Genomic DNA, 19,133 nt, shown 5'->3' on the forward strand with positions numbered 1-19,133 from the left:
GTTTCCTGGACAGCTGTAAGGCAGATTTTGGCATTCTTGTGCCAGAAACAGGAATTACAGTGCTTCAGTTATCCAGAGAGCTCGCTCAGCAGTGTCTCTTTACTTCCCTGGTACTGGGATAGTTCTCCTAATATAACATCAAATAATTACTATAACAAGCAAACCCACAATACTGAAAAGAACTCTCATTTGCTCATACAGGTATCTTTATTTGAAAGGGAAAAAAGCTAGGCACATACAGATCTGGGCATTTGGATTTTGGCTTTGGGGTATACATGTGATTAAATTCAGTGATTTGTGGGTTAAATAGGTTTTGGATATACTGATTTTAAAATTTAAAACAAACTTAGGTCCTTGCCTTCATATTAAACATTTTAAACTTAGTGGGTTTTTTTGTTCTCTTATTTTTGACTTCTCCAGATTCATGTAGTTTTAGTACTTTCTGCTGAGGCTTTAGCTAGAAGGCCACAAGAATCAAAAAGTGGGTAGTTAATATTTTAGGTATATAACAACTGATCAATTCAAGGGTGAGAAAAATGGAGAACATGCTGTGATTTGCAGACCCTTTTTAATCTAAATTAAGTAGCTGGATGTTAGGCAACAATTGATAGATAAATTCTTTCTTGATATTGGCACTGTCTGCTCTCTTCTGTGGTCTTTCAATAGGCGTATATACTTTCTTGCCTTAAAAGAGTCCCTTTTCTTTCTTCATTTGGAGCTGTTTCCAGCCAGGCAGAGCAGCAAATTGCCCTCTTGTGATGCCAAACACAGAAATAAAGTCCTGTTCAGTGAGGTAATTCTGAGAGAGAAAACACAATTTCCAGTTAGAAGGAAGACATGGCATCTACCAACACCAACAGAGTTTGGGAGAATGGGGCCAAGAGAAGTAGGTCCTTGAAAGGGAAGTAGAATGAATTTTCAGAAAGTCTGTAATAGACTTAAGTTATTCACTGGAGAATTCTTCAGGTTGTAGAGTCCCATCTTGGCCCATGGAAGAACTGAGAGGATTCACTGCTCTCACAGTTCCATCTGGCACTAGTTTCTTGCCAAAAGAACAAGAAATAGGCTATATATTACATATGAATTCTAGACAGGTTTGGCTAAATTGAGAACTAAATCAAATGATGGTTCCTTGCTTTATGCCCTTTTCTGCCATTTTAATCCAGACATTTTCAAATACAAAATCAGATGGATCTTGTTGAGAGCATAAAATTTTCCTAACATTTATTTATTGATACTTAATGAATATTTTCTTTCCAAGTAAAATGACTGAGATATGGCCTCCATTTTCAAGAAAGTTGTAGTTCAGATACTTAAGAGTTGGTTAGATAAGACATTGGAAAATCCAGAGACTCCTTCCCAAATCAGATCCTTCAAGGCGAAAATAAATTAATTCATTCAACATGAATATGTTGATTCATTCAACCAAAACTTAAGAAGTACCTACTATCTGCCAGACACTGTTTTAGGTGCTGAAAAGCTGAGAATGTGATGATGAACAAGACAGACAAGGTCCTTGCTCTTGAGGGTATATTACTAGAGGGGGAACTAGACAATAAACAAGTATAAGGGGACTGGAGGGGGTGCAGGAAGCAGTGTTAGGGCCATCAGGGAAGGCCTTCCTGGAGAGGTGACATTGGAGCTGAGACCTAAATAATGAGAAGGAATTGGCTCTGTAATGATCTGGGAGAATGATTTTTCAGGCAGGAGCAATAGCAAGTGTAAAGGCTCAGAGGCTGAACTGAGCATGTTCAAGGAACAGAAGAGCAGCCACTGGCTGAAGGGGGCTAAGCAAAGAGGGTAATGGTATGTGAGATGAAATCAGACAGAGAGGTAGGGGTCAGATTGGATAGGGCCTTGCAGGCTGTGGAAAGGACTTTGGATTCTTCACCAAGTGCAGTGGGAAGCGATTCAAGGTGTTTTAAATAGAAGTGTCATCTGTTTTAAAAGCCCATTTGTTGTTATGTGGGGAACAGGTCATAGGGAACAGAGGTGGAAACCAGTTGAAGGACTATTGCAGTAGTCCACGATGGCTGGACCGGACTGGCAGCAGAGAGATGGAGAGAAGTGGACAGAAGCTAGCTCATAGATTGATGTGGGAGGTGAGAAGAAAGAATCAAGAAAGGAGCCTTGAGTTTTTAGCTTGAGCTACTGGGTAGCTCAAACATCTGTTGAGTGCTTAACAATGTTCCGGAACTGTCCTAGGCCATATACTGAGATGGGTGCTTTACTCATGGAGAGCTCCACTTACATCAGACAGTTCCTCCAGCTACTCACCTCCTTTTTGGCAGGGTCCACATCCTCAGGCAGCTCTTGATTCTGGTTTTTCAACAGAACTTCTATAGGGTAATATTTTGGCTCAGAATTCAGGGAGAGGGTTGTGTTCCTCATGTCCTAGGTAAGATGACAACACAGACACAGGATAAAAGACTGTTTGTGTTTGTGCAATTGAAGTTCTGTATGTATAATATTTAAGATTTTGGTTTATACCCTTCACCCTTTTAGAACAATGGTCCCCAAACCTGGCTGCATGTCAGAATCTAAAATATTCAGCTTTTGGAGGCCTTCTTGGGAAAGCTGATCTAGTAAGTCTAAGGTAAATCCTGTGTAGCTGGTTTGGCATAAATGCTGTCCTTAAATCTCATTTAAATATTGTGATCACATCCCTTCTCTTGGCACTTTTATTTAGGCTCTACATTTCCAGCCCTTAAATGACTTCAAATTGAAGTCATACTTTTCCTAAATACATTCTAAAGATGCTACATCACCATTAGCTTTGGAATCTTGAGTTTGTACAGCACAAAGGACAAAATTGCCTGATGGTTTGGACCACCTGGTGCCATGTGCTCATCCTGATTTTAACTTGCTTTTGGATTCTTGGCCAGAGGCTCCACTTCTTTTAGCCATTAAAATAGGGGTAATGGCCTGAGTTTCTGTGGACTCTACTATCGGAAACTGATAAACATATCATTTAGGTTAGAAGCTTATTATTTCTGAAAAATGCTGCCAGTAAATTTAATCCACCCTGAGTGACAGAGTTGAATAATAAAATTACTTTTTGTTTTTGTTAGTCTTTTTTTAAGACAGCAAGTTCCTTCTAAATTTCGGAAGGTAGTAAAATAAGGAACTTGACTCAGACTTGCTTTTCTACTGATTAAAACAATCTTCGTATCAGAAAAGACCACTAGAATAAGAAGGACATAATGGGGTTTCGCCCATGTGGCATCTGTAACATTTGCTGTTTCTCTCTGGCTCTGGTCGACTGTGTTACTGCTCCTCCAAGAAACGCACAGCAGTGATTCTCGTGATTGCAGCAGCGTCTCCCAGCTCTTCTTTTAACTGTTCATATGATTTCCCTGCCTGAAAAGAAGAGAGAAAAAACACAGGATGAGGTGCTGCACATAGCAGAGGGCCATCTCCGGCCTTGTCTGTGCCCTCGCGAGAAGCAAAAAAGCCAGGGACTCAGCAGATATTTCGGGAATGAGCAAAAATGAAAATCCCCCCTTCTGGGCCCATGCAGGATTGGAAAGTATGTAAACATGATCTGCATTCTTTGCTGGCGGTCCCTCCATCTTCTATTCTATACAAGACTTAAGACAGAGCAAATTGACTAGGAGTTGGAAAACCTCGCTTCTCCTAATGGTTAATTGTGACTTTAGACAAATAATTTCCCTTCTAAGCTTCCTCCTTTATAACATGGGAAACAAAGTTTACCCTAGCTATCAGAATGGTTGTAAAGCTCAAAAAGATGATGTGTGTGGATATACTTTCTAAACATTATTACTTCTCCATGCTGCTTATTCCTGAGACAAGCTGTGAATTCTTTAACCTGACTTCATGCTGTGGTGGGTGGGAAAGAGAAGAAAAGTAAGCAGGGAGGGGAGAGGACTGGGGGGCATGTGGTCCTGGGTTTACTTAGCCCTCGAGTACCCCTCCTTCCCACTGAGCTATTAATGCTGATGTCCCTGGCAGTAAGAATGTCTGCCCCATCCCCCCCTGTTCTTACGCTCCAAATGCGAGAGTCCCAGGCCAAGAACCAGCCTGTGAAGGTGGGAGGCTCGAACCCCTGTTTAATAATCAGGATCGGTGTGTCAGCGTCTCGGCCACTCGGATGAGTGTGCAGGTACTCCTGGGCGGTAGCTAGAGCACTTTCCTTCTCTGTGACATTGGCCTCAGCCCCAATCCACAAGAACACCTGTTGTGGTAGAGATTGAATGTTTGTTAATTCTCTCATACCAGAGACTAAGCGGTAGGTCATAAGCACTGCCCGATTTTCCCCCTCAGCAATTCACAGCCTCAGCAAAAAAAAGCTTTACTCAATATCATCTTGATTTGTGATTTTAATTGCCATGTGTTTCTCCCATATCTACACCTCCAGTCCTGAGCTCTCTGAACTTCAGCTTCCTGAATCCAACTTCATGTAAAACACCTCCTCTTGGCTGTCTTTAAGCACCTCAAATCTAACACCCCCAAAATGTAGCTCTTCTTTTCTAAACTTGTGTCTGTGTCTCCATTCTTGATGAATGGCATCTACCCCATCGTTCCTAAGGCAGTAACCTGGGAGTCATCCTAGATGCCCCTCATGTCCAGTGATGTCACCAAGACCAGCCAGTTTACTTTCTATGCATTTTGACAAATCTGTCACCATCTCTCCATCCCTACTCCGTCCCTCTATCCCTAGTCCACTGTTCCTATGTGGGCCTGTAGCAGCTCCTACTGGACTATTAACAATAGCCTACTGAGCGACCTCCCAGTATCATCTTCTTTTGTTCTCACCTGCATCCCTCCTCTCCTACACTTGCTGGAGTGCTCTATCTAAAGCAATGGTCGCCAACCTTTTTGGCTCCAGGGACTGGTGCTCCTATGAGAATCTAATGCCCGATGATTTGAGGTGGAGCTGAGGCAGTGATGCGAACACTGGGGAGTGGCTACAAATACAGATGAAGCTTTACTCGCTCACCCACTGCTCTCTTCCTGCCGTGCAGCCCGGTTCCTAATAGGCCACGGACCGCTATGGACCCTGATCTAAAGCACAGTCTGACCTTGTCACTCACCTATTTAAATTTTAGTAGCTCTCCAGGATAAATTTCAAACTTCTTGACGTGGTAGGTAAGGTCCATATCCATTTCTTCTGCTCCATCTCTATGATGTTCTTTAACTCTCTATTTTATGTTCTGATAATATTATTTATAGTTTCCTGTATACTCGACTCTTTCATGGCTTGCCTTTTACTTGTGCTATTTCCTTTGCCTGGAATGCCCTCTTTACCTGATTAATGCCTACTTATCCTTTGAGATTTAGTCTGGGAGCCATCTCCTCCAGGAAGTTGTCTCTGAGCCCCTAAACCATGTGAGTGCCCCTAATTGTGCTCCCATGGCACCACATATATATCTCCATCATAGTAAAATGATGTTTCTATGTCTTGTCCCCACCCTACCTCCCATTAGCCTGTAAAGTCTGAGAGCAGGATGGGCCTTTTCACCTAGGTGACACCACACCTAGCACGGTGACTAGAACAGAGGAGGTGCTGAGTATTTTTTCTGAGCCAAATTGAAGAAAATGGGATATCACAGAGGAGCTGCTTTGATGATACCCCTTTCTCACCCCTTCATTCCCTAAAAGACCCATATCTCTCAGTGTGGAGTCTGCCGCTATTGATCCCAAGGGAAAGAAATACATGGTGATAGGATGGCCTGATTTTCCTGGAGCAAGGGGGGAAAATTCCCAGGAAGATGAGTTTTAAACAACAATCTCTTCTCTCTAATCCTGGCAAAAAACAGGCTCTTTCCTTGGTCACCATTGACAATTGCTTGATTGACTTGGGGATGGTCCAGGGCTACCCTGGGTTAATCCTGGCGGGGGAGGTACTACACAAAAATAACTGAAACTATGAGGATCTTTGTCATTTGTTCCAAGCACCCTGGCTATGTCTTACCTGGTCCCAGGTATCCAGGAGCATCACATCACCTGGGTTCAGGTCATCCTGGGTGAAATCTGTGATCTCAGTGACAATGAATTGGCCAGTCTTATTGGAACATTCAAAGAGACGGGACTGGACATCTAGGATTTCCTGCTGTAGTCTGCAATACATTTAGAGGAACTGAGCTGCTTAGAAATCATGTGCAGTTCACAAACCTGTGAGGCAGGGGGAGCCAAAAGGAGGGGATGCTGTTAGTCCCATACCTTTTGTCATTGGCATAGGGAGTTTTCCCTCCCAGTAAGTCCCAGAACTCTGTTGGCTCCTGGCCCTCAGCCACAGCATCCTCGGTGCCATTGCAGAGAAGCCTGGCCAGCTCCTTAGCCATTGCCCGTTCATCCCCGCTAGACCCCTGCAGGTACGGTGAGGAGAACACATGTTAGTCACACATGAACACATTGATGTGGAAAAAAACCTTGAGACCAATAACTCAGTGTAGCCAGGATCAGCTTCTCAGCCATGGTACCTCAGGACAGGGAGAGATAGGTGTGTGTTTGTGCTGGGAAGGGGTGAGGGGAGGAAAACATGGGTGGCAAAGAACAGGACTAGACTCTGAAACGCACAATGGATGTTAACAGGAGTCACTTTTGTTTTTGCTTCAGTTGGAATTTTAGCAGCTACTTTTGATTTTTTTTTTTTTTTTTAAGAAAATTTAAACTTATTTTTACAATTAAATACAGGATTATTCACTCTTTTGGGCATATATTTCTATGAGTCTTGACAAATGCATAGAATCATATTACCACTTCCACAACAAAGAATCAGAACATTACCTTGACCCTTTGAGGTCAAACCCTTCTGAATCCTTAATCTCTGGCAACTACTACCCTCTTCTGCATCATGATAGTTTTGCCTTTTCCAGAAGGTCATAAATGGAATCATACACTATGTAGCCTTTGAGTCTGCTTCTTTCACTTAGTGTAATGCACTGGAGAGTCACCCTTTTTGTATCAACAGCTTGTCCTTTGTGTTGCTGAGTGGTATTCCATGGTATGGATGTACCACTGCTCGTTTATCCATTCTCCAGCTGAGTTGCTTCCAGTCGGTGCTTATGAATAAAGGTACTATAAACATTCATGTACATGTTTTTGTGTGAAGATAGTTTATTTCACATGGGTAAATACCCAGGGGTGGGATTGCTGGATCATATGGTAAGTGTATGTTTTATAAGAAACTGTCCAATTGATTTTCAAAGGCTGTATTTGTATTCCCACCAGCAATATGTGAGAGTTCCTGTTGCCCTGCATCCTCATCTGCACTTAATAGGTGTGTAGTGGTATCTCATTAGGTTCTCATTTGCATTTCCCTAATGACTAATGATGTTGAGCACCTTTTCCTGTTCAATTCTCTTTTGTAAAACAATTTCGGTACTTTTTAATTCAGATGCAATCTGAATTGACAAAATCACATTTTTAGTGTTCTTGTTCAGTGGTAATGCCTGTCCTATTACAATCCACCAAACTGGTGTGGAAAGATCGACTTATTCAGCCTCCATCCATTTATTTATGAAGTTTATGGAGTGTCTCCTGGATGTGAGCAGTGCTGTCATTGACTTTATAATTGGAGGCCTAAATCATGGGAAATGTGGGCGGTCCTTTTGAAGATCTTTTAGGAAAAAGGCTCCTCTTTTTGTGGACTGCTCCAGCCTACCCTTTAGTTCTTTTGCCCTTGCTGACAAGAGGGTGGGCACAAGGCCTAACCATCCTACCTTGCCATACCACAGGTAGTGCTCTGTTTGGGTCTGCAGCAGAAAGACATCATTGGAGTTTAAGGAGGAGGTGAAGGCTGGAACCTCCACTGCTTTAGTGTTTGATTTGTCATTTCCTTGAATCTGGAAGAGCCTTACCGGAGGATCGGGTTCGGCATTTCCCTTCCTGGAAGTCCCACCCTAGAGAGAAGGAGAAGACCATAGTCTAGATCTAAGGTGCACCATGTGAGCAGAGCACTGGGCTAGCTGTTGTGGGGAACATGGATGTACTTGTCACTGTCTTTGCCCTTGAGGAGCTTGTAGGCTTACTGGGAGAGGTGAGTTGAGTTGGAGTTATGATACCAATAATGTAAGCTTTCATTCTGAGACCTCTGCTAAATGCCAGGCTCTGTGGCTACTGCCTTATCTACATCATTTCATTGATCATCCAAGTAACCCTGTGAAGTAGTATTATGATCCCACAGTACAGATGGGGAAACAGGCTAAGAAACCCAGTTAATAAATGGCAAGACTAGGACGTGACCATAGACTTGTGTGTATCAAGCATGTGACATTGCACATTTTTGGCAATGCTTCAGCCAGGGCCTCATGGAAGAAGTAGGACTTGAATTTGAAAGGGCACATTTGATGGCGGGGTGGACAGGGAATGATACAGCACGTGTGAGGTCTAGTGAAGAGACACACCTAACCAGAGTGGAGTGTGTAGGTTAGGGAGCTGAGGGTAATGCATATTCACAGGTAATATGGGTCACGTTATGGAAGTTGTTGAACATGAATTAGGCAGTGGTTTGGTCTTGAAGCCCTGGGCAGTTGGTATTCACTTCAGTATCTTAGATTAACCCCCTCTTGACAATGTCTACCCTGCTTCCCATTCCTCTCCTCCAGTGTAACCTCTGCTGGCTTGTTAGTTCTGAGCATTCCTGCTTATGGTGTAACTTTATCTAATGGTTCTCACCTCAAAGATAACCAGCTTTCCTTTGAAGATGGCCATGAAGTGGCGTGGCTCCTTCCCCATGATCACCCGAACCTGCACAGGGGCCCCATCAAACTGCTGATCCACCTCCACCGCCTGGTATGCAGAGGCTGTTAGCTCGTCCTGTGAGGCATGGCGGCCCTGCAATAGTGACGGGAGGGATGAGCCCCTGCTACCCCTGCCCCAGCTCAGTGGCCAGAGGAAGCATCATCTTTCAAAGCTGAGAGCCTGCTCCAGGCCTACCTGCCAGATGTACAGGATGTAATGCAGCTTCCCGTAAACCTCATATGTGTAGAGAACCAGATAGCAGTCTCCCCCATAAAAGAAGCCATACCACTGATGCTCCACGGGGACCAGCTCTAGGTTTTCAATTCTCCAGACCTGGGCACAGAGGAGACACAATTCCCCAGAGATCAGAATCCTATTTGAAGAGACAGCTGCCTGAAGGGAATGGCCATGCTTAGCAGTGAATCCCCACAGGTAAGGCGCTAATGTCTGTCTACTTGAAGTCCCCCTGTCCCTCGCTGCTGCTTTCTCAGTGGTGAGGGCTCATCGCATTTGCATAATTTGAATCTGGAGAAGAACTGGATGTCTCTGGTTAGGCGCCTCCCCACCACAGCTCAGAGAGGATTTGAATAGATCTGCCAGATAAGTAATTGACAGCTCACTGAGGTATCTGCCTTTCACTTCCCCGAGAAACTGAGGGAAAACTGCAGACTTGGACTCCAATTAGAGAATACTTCTGAGGTGCCGGAGGTGAAAAGGAAAGCAAAACAGACCCAGAATCACCTGCCTCCTCCTCTACCACAGAAGAGCCAGGAGGGCCAGTGCTGTCTGCCTGCCCTGAGATGTGAATCATTAGATTTACCTCAATTTTTCCGTTGCCATCATCGACCATTCTTTCCTGGGCAGCTACCTCTGGTTTAGTATGTAGCAGAGTCACATCAAATTTATCCTGGACAACTTTAGCTGAAGAGAAGGGTTTGGGAGAAGCCAAGTTCGTGAAAAGCATCTGTGTCTGCCCGTCTAGAGTCCAAGCAGTGAGAAGACAATTAGGGCAGTCTTACCGATTTTACCAATGCTGAATGTTTTCCCCAGGCCCGTGGTCTGCTCCTTCACTGACCACTTCTGGAACAGCTGCTTAAACATGGCTGACTCAGCACCATCATTGACGGTCTCCACGTTGGTGCTGCTGGCGTAGCCCTTCATCTTGATAAAATTCTGCAGACACCCCCATCCCCAAAAGGCAGGTCAGTCGAGGAATGTACTGGGTTCTTTGCTTGGCTGGCGATTCACCCCTTTGAAGCCAGTTGGTAGGATTGCTCTCTTCTGGGAGTCAGAGTTGAATTCTAACTTATTCTGTCTAGGAATCAAGTTACCTTCCTCAAGGAAAGGGTTGAGCAGAACATTTTGGCATCTCTTTATTGATTATTACTATTTTTTTTATGTGTGCACAAGATCCTCTGTACTCTGCTCTTTCAGTACTCACGTACTCTACTGACTGTATCACATTCATTTGCCCATTTATTGCTTTGTAAGTGCATTCTGATTGGTTCATCTGCCTGGGTCTGCACGATATCATAAGCTCCTTGAGGACAGGGCCATTAACCTTGATAAGTGATATCCATCCCCTTCAGTAATAACAGCCACCTTTTATTGAGCCAGTGTACTGTTCTGAGTGCTTTACAAATGTTATTTAATCCTTACAACAACCCCAGGAGATGGTATCAAACCTGAATTTGAATCCCAATTTGTCTGTCTGACTTGGAAGTCCATGTTTATAACTGTGATGTTACATGCTCACGTGCCTGGTATGGCTTTCTGAGCACACCTGAAGTGTTTTGGACAGAATTTTTTGGACAGTATTGTACATCTGTAGCTCCTACCAGGGCCTTAGACATGGCCATCTGTTTCTCAACCTTTGTGGCTCCTCTTCCTTTCCACACATAGATCTTGGTCCCACTTTGGTCCAGGATGTAGCAGTCCTGAAGCAATCAGGGATAAAAGTGGTTACTGCTGCTCAAGACCATGGTAAGGCCTTTACCCAGGGTCTGCCCCCGAAGCCAGGCCTGGCCACCTTAAGCCATGCCTACCCACATTCTACTTACATCGTGGTTCAGCAAGTCCTGGACCAGAGGCCTTGTTGCTACCTCTGTGACCGCCAGCTGCCCGGCTGAGTCTGAGACACTGGAGAAGGGGAGTGGTTAGTTTGTGCCTTCTCTCCTACAAAGCATCTTGTTGTCATTTGATATTTTCCTGGCTTTGTTTTAGTATGGAGTTTCTGAGTAGAATTTGACTTCTTATGATAGATGTAGCTTGAATGCAGACGGGATGCTGAGGACTCTGTTCTCTAGAGGAGATTTTCTGACTCTCTCTCCAAACGTTATCCTGTCCACATTCCTGGGACAGGCATGTATAGACCCAAGTAAAGGAATGGTCTTTTAGAGACCAAGAAGAGTTGTTGACAACAGATGGCAGCTGCCTCCCTGAGTGGGGATCACCAAGATCCTTCTAAAAACCGCTTTTGAAAAAGACTAAAAGCCAGATGCCAGCACCCAAAACAAGGAGCCAAGCAGGAGTGCTTAGTTTTCTAGGGGATACCTTCCCTCCACCCGCCCCAACTTCAACCAGCCACCAGGTTTAACTACTCACTGATACAACATGATATTTGATTTCTGCTGCTGATCTATGATCTCATCGGGGACAGCAGGCTTGATAATGGAGCGTCGGCCGAGGGTGTCCTGAAGGACCTTCATCAGTGCCAGGCTTGCTGCCTCCTTGTCTCCCTCGATCACTCCTATTTCAGCACGGCCCCCTCGCTCTCTGTCCCGAATATCCTTTGCCAGAAGCATAGCCTGTCAAAGAAGCCCATGGAAGCACTCAGCTCCTCTGGGCCCCCTTTCTGCCTGATGGCTTTGGGAGGAGCAGCCTGGACTCCAGACACAGTCATTCTGATGCTGAGGAGCTCAGGGGTGAGTCACAGAGTCAGGTACTTGGCCTCTTTCTAAAAGAGATTCTGCTCCAAGGTAGGGGTCCGGCTTGAATCTCAGAGAAGAGCCAGTGAGGAAGGAAGAAGAAAAAAGCACCTGATTGAGCCAAGTCCCATGACCAGGCCCGAGGGAGAGAAGTGAGTGACAAGAATGGGAAGAGCCGTACCTTTAGGCGCTCCCCACTGTTGCTCTCTGGCCCATTCCATTGGATGATGACCTTCCCAAGGTCCAGCAAGAAGACATCTCCTCGGTTAAAACTGTCCCAGCTCATTTCCACCTGCAGATGAGAGGTAGACATTGTTCAGGAGGAATTCTTAGGTACCAAGTAGAGAGGCCTTGGGTCCAGGACAGACAATGGGCAGGACTTACCTCAGTGGCCCTGATGTTTCTCTTTCCTTTCACATGTAATAACCTCTTCACATCATAGGTGTTGGTCTCCACATGCTTCATCCCAGAGGCCACACCCCCCTTCTTGTAGCTGAGAGAACATCCATTCAGTTATTTATTGAGCACTTGCTATGTGTCGGGTATGGGGGAGACAGTGGTGAATTACACAGATGCAATCTCTGCCCATATGGGTGACGACAGTAAATAAGGTAAATCCAGATGGTGGTAACCGCTGCCACAGAAGTAGACATAGCGATAGACTTTCTGACAGAGTGGTCAGGGCAGCTTTCTCAGAAGAGACATTCAGCTGAGACATTAAGAGGAATAGGAACTAACACCCAGAGAACTAGTGCTCCTAACAGAGGGAACATGAGTGATAAAGACTCCACAGTGCTGAAAGAGCTTGTTTGGTTCTAGAAATTGTGTGAATCAGTGTGTGACGGGGAGAGGGGCACAAGTCAGGCAGTAGCAGGAGCGTGAATGACATCATGGCCTTAAGACTCACCCACTGCAGAAATCAGTTCTCCCACCCCTTTGCACTCACCCCAACCTAGCCTGCATCCCAGGCGGCCTGCACAGGAAGGGCATGCAGAGAGCCACCCTGAAGCAAAGGGGCAGGTCCTCAGTCAGTGGAGACTGTTGATCTGCGCGAAGCTGGCTTTGGACCAGCCTCAGAATTCTTGAGCTCGTTGGAATTTCTTTTTGTTTTCAATCTTGAGTGCAAAGTTTTGAGTTAATGAGACTCCTCAGTTTATGGAACAGTATCATTGGCCTTTATCAGACCCCTCTCTTGTTTTAAGTATTTATATTCCCTTTTATCTGCATGCTCCACTCCCAGTCTCCTCCCCGCCATAGGTCACCATTCTAACAGTTTAACATCTATCTTTTTATTTTCATTCTGGTAACACGTGTCCTGTTGTTTTGCATGCATATATATTTTTTTAAACAGAAATTGGCATTCTGTTACATACCTCAGTGTTGTTTCTTACTGTGTTCACTAAACATCATGTTTTTAAGCTCTGTCTGCCTATTAGGTGTGTATCTAATTCGTTGTTTCCAGCTGCTGCATCATACTCTTTGGTGTCATGGAGTATTTTTCCTGTCCAGTCTCCCAGTGACGGGTATTCTACATTGACTGCAGCTTCCCTCCACCCCTAATGATACTTCTGCAAACATTCTGGTTCATGTGCCCTTATGGAACTGGAGAATTCCTTTGAGTTATACACTTAGAAGTGGGTTTTGCCTCAGTGGCAGCAGATTATTCTCCGGAGTGCTGTACCAGTCCTCCCTCCCACCAGCAGGGCACAAGGGCTCTCATTTCCCCACAGCCTCCCCAACACTTGGTACCACCCAGCTCTCTAATTTGCGCTACTCTGGTAGGCACAAATGATAGCTTTGTTTTGATTTGCATTTCTCTGATTACTTTCTTCATATATTTATTGCCCCTTTGGGTTTTCTCTGAGATAAACTGCCACTTATGTCCTTGCTCTATATGTCTTGTGTAAGGACTCACATGATGCCCTGCTTGAAGTAGCCGCGAAAGGTGTCAGACTCATGGTACTGGACCTCTCGGTGCTGCACAGGGCTACCCCCCAGGTAGTCATCCAGCTGTGTAGTGTAGATGGCTGCGCAGCTCTGCTCGTCCTGGGAGGAGTCCTTCCCGATCCAGAAGTGGATGTCCTGGGACAGGAGACTGCCCACTCTCCGTGTCTGGGATGTAGCCAGAGAAGTCAGGTCAGGGGTCGGCTTACCTCCCGTTTGCTGCTGGCCTTTCTGGCGTGGGAAGAATGCAGCGTACAGTGGCTTATGTCTTGCCCTTGGCAGGCTCTGAGCCTCTCCCTGTGCAAACCTGCTGTGCGGCTCAAGGTCTGGCAGCCCTGATTCCTCCCCATATTTGGGCAAAGTTGATAGCTTATTGTTCCCAAAATAAATGGAGACCAAAAGGGACCTTTTCTGAGTTGAAGTGCAGACTTACCTTGCTGATCTGTGTGTCTGTGTGGCTCTGTCGGCACCGTTTACGTGGAATAGTTTCCACAACCAAAATGAGTATTTTGAGGCCAGATATGGCCTGTATTTATCTGGTGTTCCTCAACACCACTTTAATCTGGGGTCTGGGCCCCTGGGGGGAGAAGTGCTGCGTGTGCGCTACTCACTCAGGTTTAGACTGATGGCCCCACCCCCACCCTCTGATGCAATATGTAAAAACCTGGCCTAAGAATGGCCTTTGATAGTCAAACTGGAGGCCTGTTCTGTATAATGCAAGATAGATACCAGGAACCTGAGTAGCATCATCAGCAGATCTTTCAGTAGAGCCCGGCTCTCAGGGGAGAAGCTTGTGGGAATGGGGGGATGGCGCTCACCGAGAGGATGATGTAGCAGTCACCCTCATAGAAGTTGCCATGGGCATTCAGGGGCACCAGTGCCAGCTCCATTTTCTGGAAGGACAAAGGGTATGTATAGGCTGTATTCCCTCCTCCCCCTTGCTGCTCCCCAGCCTCCCTCTACTCTGCATTATTTGGCACAGGCTGCAAGGAAGAGGTAGGGGAGATGTCCCCACTGGTCTTATAGGGTGTGGCTGTGAATTGCAAGATGGCCACCCTGTCTTCTGAGCTTGGCTTGCATGGCCCCAGCCTGAACCTGGGTGCCTGCCCTCACCCCACCCTCCTCTCTACTGCCAGCCTGTCTGTCCTGTCCTGCTGCACTGTGAGGAGTCTTGAGAGCCACTTCCCTTGCAGGAAAAAGAGTTCGACATAGGCTATCAAGTAAAACCTCTTCTGAGCAGCTGCACCAGTGCCTCCAACACCGTTCCCCAACTCTGACCGCTCAGTGCTGGCCAAGGACTGAAAGAACAGAAGGCTGGGATTCTGTGGGACTATGGGGGGTGTGGTGGTGACTGCCAGCAGTGCACAGGGCTCCAAGCCCAGTGTCCCATATTTGGAGTATGGATGGGGGCCCTTATCTGTCACATGCGTGTCTGGCTTATCCTAGGAGGGCTATTAATATGGCTTCAGATGTGGATTTTCATTGCTTCCTCCAAGTGAGGTAAACTTGCAGTCATACTTTGTATGTATTCTATGTAAAATGTATGTGTTAAACATCTAATAGTACCTATTGGTTTTTAAATCAACTAGGGGCCTTAAACCAGTGGAAGTGACCTGGGCCTCTCATAAGCTCTAAGCCACTTGTTAGAGGCTATGACTTCCCCTTCCTAACGGAGGATAGTGGAATACGGCATCACCTCTGGGTTTTATGCAGCAGGCACTCATTGGGCTCAGAGGAGGGATGTGGGGGTAAGGAGCAGGTCCTCACATCACGTAGGTAGGGCTGCCCAGGCTAGGGCCATTCCAAGCTACAGACTGCTGGAGCTCAAGGTCAGCCAGAGGGTCTCAAGCCCAGGTGGGAGAAGGAATGAGCTGTGCCCCAATCTGTGTAGTGCCTTCAAACCTCCCCTCTACTTTGCAGGAGCCAGAGCACCCTGTGGAAGACAGGTTCCATTTTTTCTGACAGAAGTAGCCAGGTGTGTCAGTCTCCAGGGTGCACCCCGGCCCCACCCATCTCTTTAGGGCATTTACTAGAAGTGCAGACTCACTGAGCAGATGGCTGGATAAAGGGCAAGCCTGTTTTTGCTTGGAACCCTGTTCTCTAAGGCTAAGAGCATTTCCTTCACCTGGCATCCACCTGCTTTGAGCATCCAGAAGGGGTCAAGAGTAGGAAAATGTGCACTTTGATGCTGCCTCTCACTGTTGCCAAACCACAGGCAGCAGACAGGATTGCTGGAGGGGTGTCATCTAGCAGACCTGGGTGGCCAGAGTCCACCCCCAGATTCAGGGTGAGGAGGAAGGTGTGTGGTGTGCCTCCAACCCCACTCACCTCTATTCTCCAGGTGATGATCCCAGGGTCATTGCCCACAGCCCTGAAGGCGCTGCTCAGAGACATGGCTCGTCTTCTAGGGACTGAAACATCACAGAGCAAGCAGGGAGATGATGCCTCTCCCAGCAGGCATCCATCCAGCTTTCCTCCTAAGTCACTTCCCAATTTCTTGTCAGCCATCCTGCCATGTCCTTCTGGTGCATCCTTGTGCTATTTCACAGTCATGGGGGGAATGACCTGTCCAAGTTCGCATCATTAGCCTGGCTGGTCTGGGGATCTCCACCTGGAAGTTCTGCCTCTCACTTGCCACTTCTCTCATTAAGAGTTCTGGTAACAGCCACGATTATTTACTGAAGGGGTGATAAATATGTTAAGCCCTGTGTTGGTAATTTGTTATCTCATTTAATTCTAAACTGAGCATATTTTATCTTACATTGTAGGAAAACTGAGATTCAGAGAGGTTACATTATTTGCCCAGAATCACATAGTAGAATGAAATCCATAACTGATTTTAAAACCTGTGCTTTTAGTCACTTTGATATATTGTAATCCTTCCTAAGCTTACCTAAATTCAGCGGTACCTGGGGAGAAAAGCTTATGTCAGAATAAATATTTCTAAACTGGGACATTTTTCCTCACTCTCACCCCTTCCAAATCTTCTCAGGTCCTCTCCACAGTCAACTCTTTGACCTTCTCTTTGGGCTTTTACATTCCAGACTTTTCCGCTTAAGTAAACTATTCTAAAACTCAGCCCATCTGTCCTGCTTTTGTTTTATGACTAATATATTCCTTGTACCTCACAGAAGAAAAGGGAAAGTAAAATGGCAGGGCTGTGCCTGGGACAAAGAGTGCAGGTGCCAACAGGGGAAGGTGGGCATGGCCTGATCTGCCAGTGGACAGATGCTCTCCTTGCCCCGCCCACCCAGGCCCCCCACCCATACCCCCTTCACACCCAGACCCTGCTTCCCCAGACCCTCCCACACACACAATGGGGCCTGTGTTTGGCCTTAAGTTGCTGTGTCTGGCCTTTGGTGGGGAGAGGAAGTGGTAAAGAGAAGTCTGTGTGGATCTCTATTTGAGGTATTATCTATTGACTGTTATCAAGCACCTACACACATCCATGGTCGCATAGGGGCTTTATATAATTAAAATGCCTACCTGATTCTTGCTCTCAAGGAGCTTGCAATCTGATAATACATATGACTGACGAATGCTCCCAAGAGGCAAAGGAAAAAGCCAGGCTTGATGGATCTACATGGGATGAAAGCCCACCCAGAGAGGACTGCGTGGAGCTTTGCTGTTTGGAAGCATATTGTGCTCATTAAGAGGCACAAGTCTGGCCATTCTGTCCTTGAGCCTTGGTGGATGAAGCCAGGTTTAGAGAATATGCGCCATTATCTAGTATGGACCTTGGCAAAAACATAAAAACAAACTCCCTTTGTCTACTGCTAAGGCAGGACTAAAGCAGAGCAGTGATGCGGAGCAGCCAGTGTTTGAGGATTGAATTTGATAACTTGCGCCGCCCCACCCTGTGCTGCTCAGAGCTGCCAGGAAATATTTGTTAAGGTTTTCTTCAGACCCTTGATTTTAGTCATTAAAGGTAAATGCTGTGACCCAACTAGGGGAAGGGGACAAGGGCCAATGAATTCATTCCTTGAAGATAAAGAAGTGCCAACCTGGTAAAAACCAAACCGTCATTAATTAGGACTGTGTCTCAGAGGCCAAAAGCAGTCCCATTTCTCAGCAGGGACTGAGCAATCGGGAAGGAGGTCATTGGGCCAGGGTCCCCCAAATGCACGAGAAGACATGCTCAAAGACAAGACTTCCTGGCACACTGGAACACCCAGAAAAATGTCAATTCCATCGGTGACATCAAATTCCCCCCAAACTCTGTCGCTTCCTTCTTCAAGTCCCTATTAATTGAGCACCCTTTGAGATCACTGCAGAAACCCCAGGGGCAGGGTGCAGTTTTGATACAAGTTAAAAGTCAGTGGCCCTTAATTCTGAGACATCTGTATGAATGGACCTCAGAGGAAGTTGGTTTTAACTTCTGCCTCGTCCCATATGATCTTTTTTAGATAGGTGAAAGGGGTCTTTTCCATCTTTCCCAGTGTTTAAAATGTGCCCTATCTGTTCAGTGGCCTATGAAAAGGGCCTAGACTTGGCAACAGGAAGTTTGCAAAACTGATCACAAACCTCTGGTTCAACCCTTTAAAAGCCTCATGCAAGAAGACAAAGCCAGGGAAATCTCAATCTCCTCCTTTCTTTCCTGTTCAGTAAGATAGCTTTACTGATGTGTACCCATAAACCAAAGAGACCTTACCTTGCCTTCTCTCTCACCGTCTTCCCAGTTTGCTGGTGAGTAAGCAGCAGTATTGAAGAACCACCCCAAAGCAGGAGGATCCAGGTCCTGCTGCCTAAGCTTAGCAATGGCTGCACAGACACACTGGGTTATATTTGCTTGAGTTTGCATCCTAACCACATTTTCCTAGTCCTGGCCAATCACAGCCAACCTAGCCTTGGGCTTGACTTATTCAAACCAGACGGAAAGCTTGATCTCTGTCCCTATTCAAAGCAGCAAAAACAAGAGCAGACTTTTAAAGGCTTCTTTTAACTCTAGCTCCACGCCCTGATCTAATTGATTTTTAAAAAGTGCACAGCCCATCAATAATGCAGGAAAGAGGCTGGGAGGATATGAAATTTGCCATATTGTAGATTTAGATGCATTATGCTGATGACAGGAGGCAGGGGCCGGAGCTGCCTGTCCAGTGCCTGGCATGTCCAGGCTGGTGAGCGCCTCCCTGAGAAGCTTCTGGGCATTTCTTGGAGAAGTCTAGGAGAGGGGCCAAGAGTGTGTTATTACATCATCCTGTTTTGCTCCTTGGGGTCATACATCGGTCCAATCAATATTTGAGAGCCTACCATGTGCCAGGAACAATGCTGGGCTCCCAGTTTCATGGATCCTGATTTGGGAACATCTGTAAGGGGCACAGAAGAATGAAGACTCCAAGTCCCCTGGAGCTGCTGGTTCATCCCCAGGAGTCAATAGGACACCAAGCATATGCCTATTAAGCACCTGGATGGCAACGGAGTTGGTTCCATTGGGGGCCAGGAAGAGCTAATGTAGCTTACAGAGACGTCCTGTATCTGTAACCCTGAGCAGAAGCCCAGTGCTGTGTCTGCAGCTGGTCTCCTCAACATGGTACTCCAGCTTCGTCCTGACAGGAG

General features: G+C 46.1%; 1 protein-coding gene across 2 annotated transcripts; it reads right to left on the reverse strand.

Annotated features, from left to right (window-relative positions):
* Positions 1-185: 185 nt before the first annotated feature.
* AVIL (advillin) lies at positions 186-19,047 on the reverse strand. Of its 2 annotated transcripts, XM_039865832.1 has the most exons (20): positions 18,229-19,047; positions 15,906-16,255; positions 14,396-14,470; positions 13,549-13,745; positions 12,018-12,126; positions 11,815-11,925; positions 11,311-11,513; positions 10,767-10,845; positions 10,545-10,643; positions 9,726-9,879; positions 9,527-9,627; positions 8,902-9,039; positions 8,641-8,799; positions 7,686-7,865; positions 6,184-6,329; positions 5,936-6,080; positions 4,007-4,195; positions 3,292-3,360; positions 2,278-2,394; positions 186-799 (listed from the first exon to the last, which is right to left on the reverse strand). In XM_039865832.1, the coding sequence occupies exons 2-20, from the start codon at positions 16,083-16,085 to the stop codon at positions 686-688; spliced, it is 2,565 nt and encodes an 854-aa protein (XP_039721766.1). In that variant the 5' UTR covers positions 16,086-16,255; positions 18,229-19,047; the 3' UTR covers positions 186-685. The 2 variants fall into 2 exon arrangements, with proteins under 2 accessions (XP_039721766.1, XP_039721767.1); XM_039865833.1 differs by lacking the exons at positions 13,549-13,745; positions 14,396-14,470; positions 15,906-16,255 and having other exon boundaries at positions 18,828-19,047.
* Positions 19,048-19,133: the final 86 nt, after the last annotated feature.

Source organism: Pteropus medius, unplaced genomic scaffold (genome assembly GCF_902729225.1).
Source record: "Pteropus medius unplaced genomic scaffold, Ma_sr-lr_union100, whole genome shotgun sequence".
Taxonomy (NCBI): domain Eukaryota; kingdom Metazoa; phylum Chordata; class Mammalia; order Chiroptera; family Pteropodidae; genus Pteropus; species Pteropus medius.

What these genes read in the sequence shown, in the direction of transcription:
- AVIL (XM_039865832.1), bottom strand. Translation starts at nt 16,085, where the DNA reads ATGGCTGACAAGAAATTGGGAAGTGACTTAGGAGGAAAGCTGGATGGA. An exon ending in ATGGCAACGGAAAAATTGAG is followed by an intron (nt 9,040 to 9,526) that starts GTAAATCTAATG and finishes CTCTGTGCCCAG; the next exon opens with GTCTGGAGAATTGAAAACCT. An exon ending in GGGACTCTCGCATTTGGAGC is followed by an intron (nt 3,361 to 4,006) that starts GTAAGAACAGGG and finishes TCTTCTTTTCAG; the next exon opens with GCAGGGAAATCATATGAACA.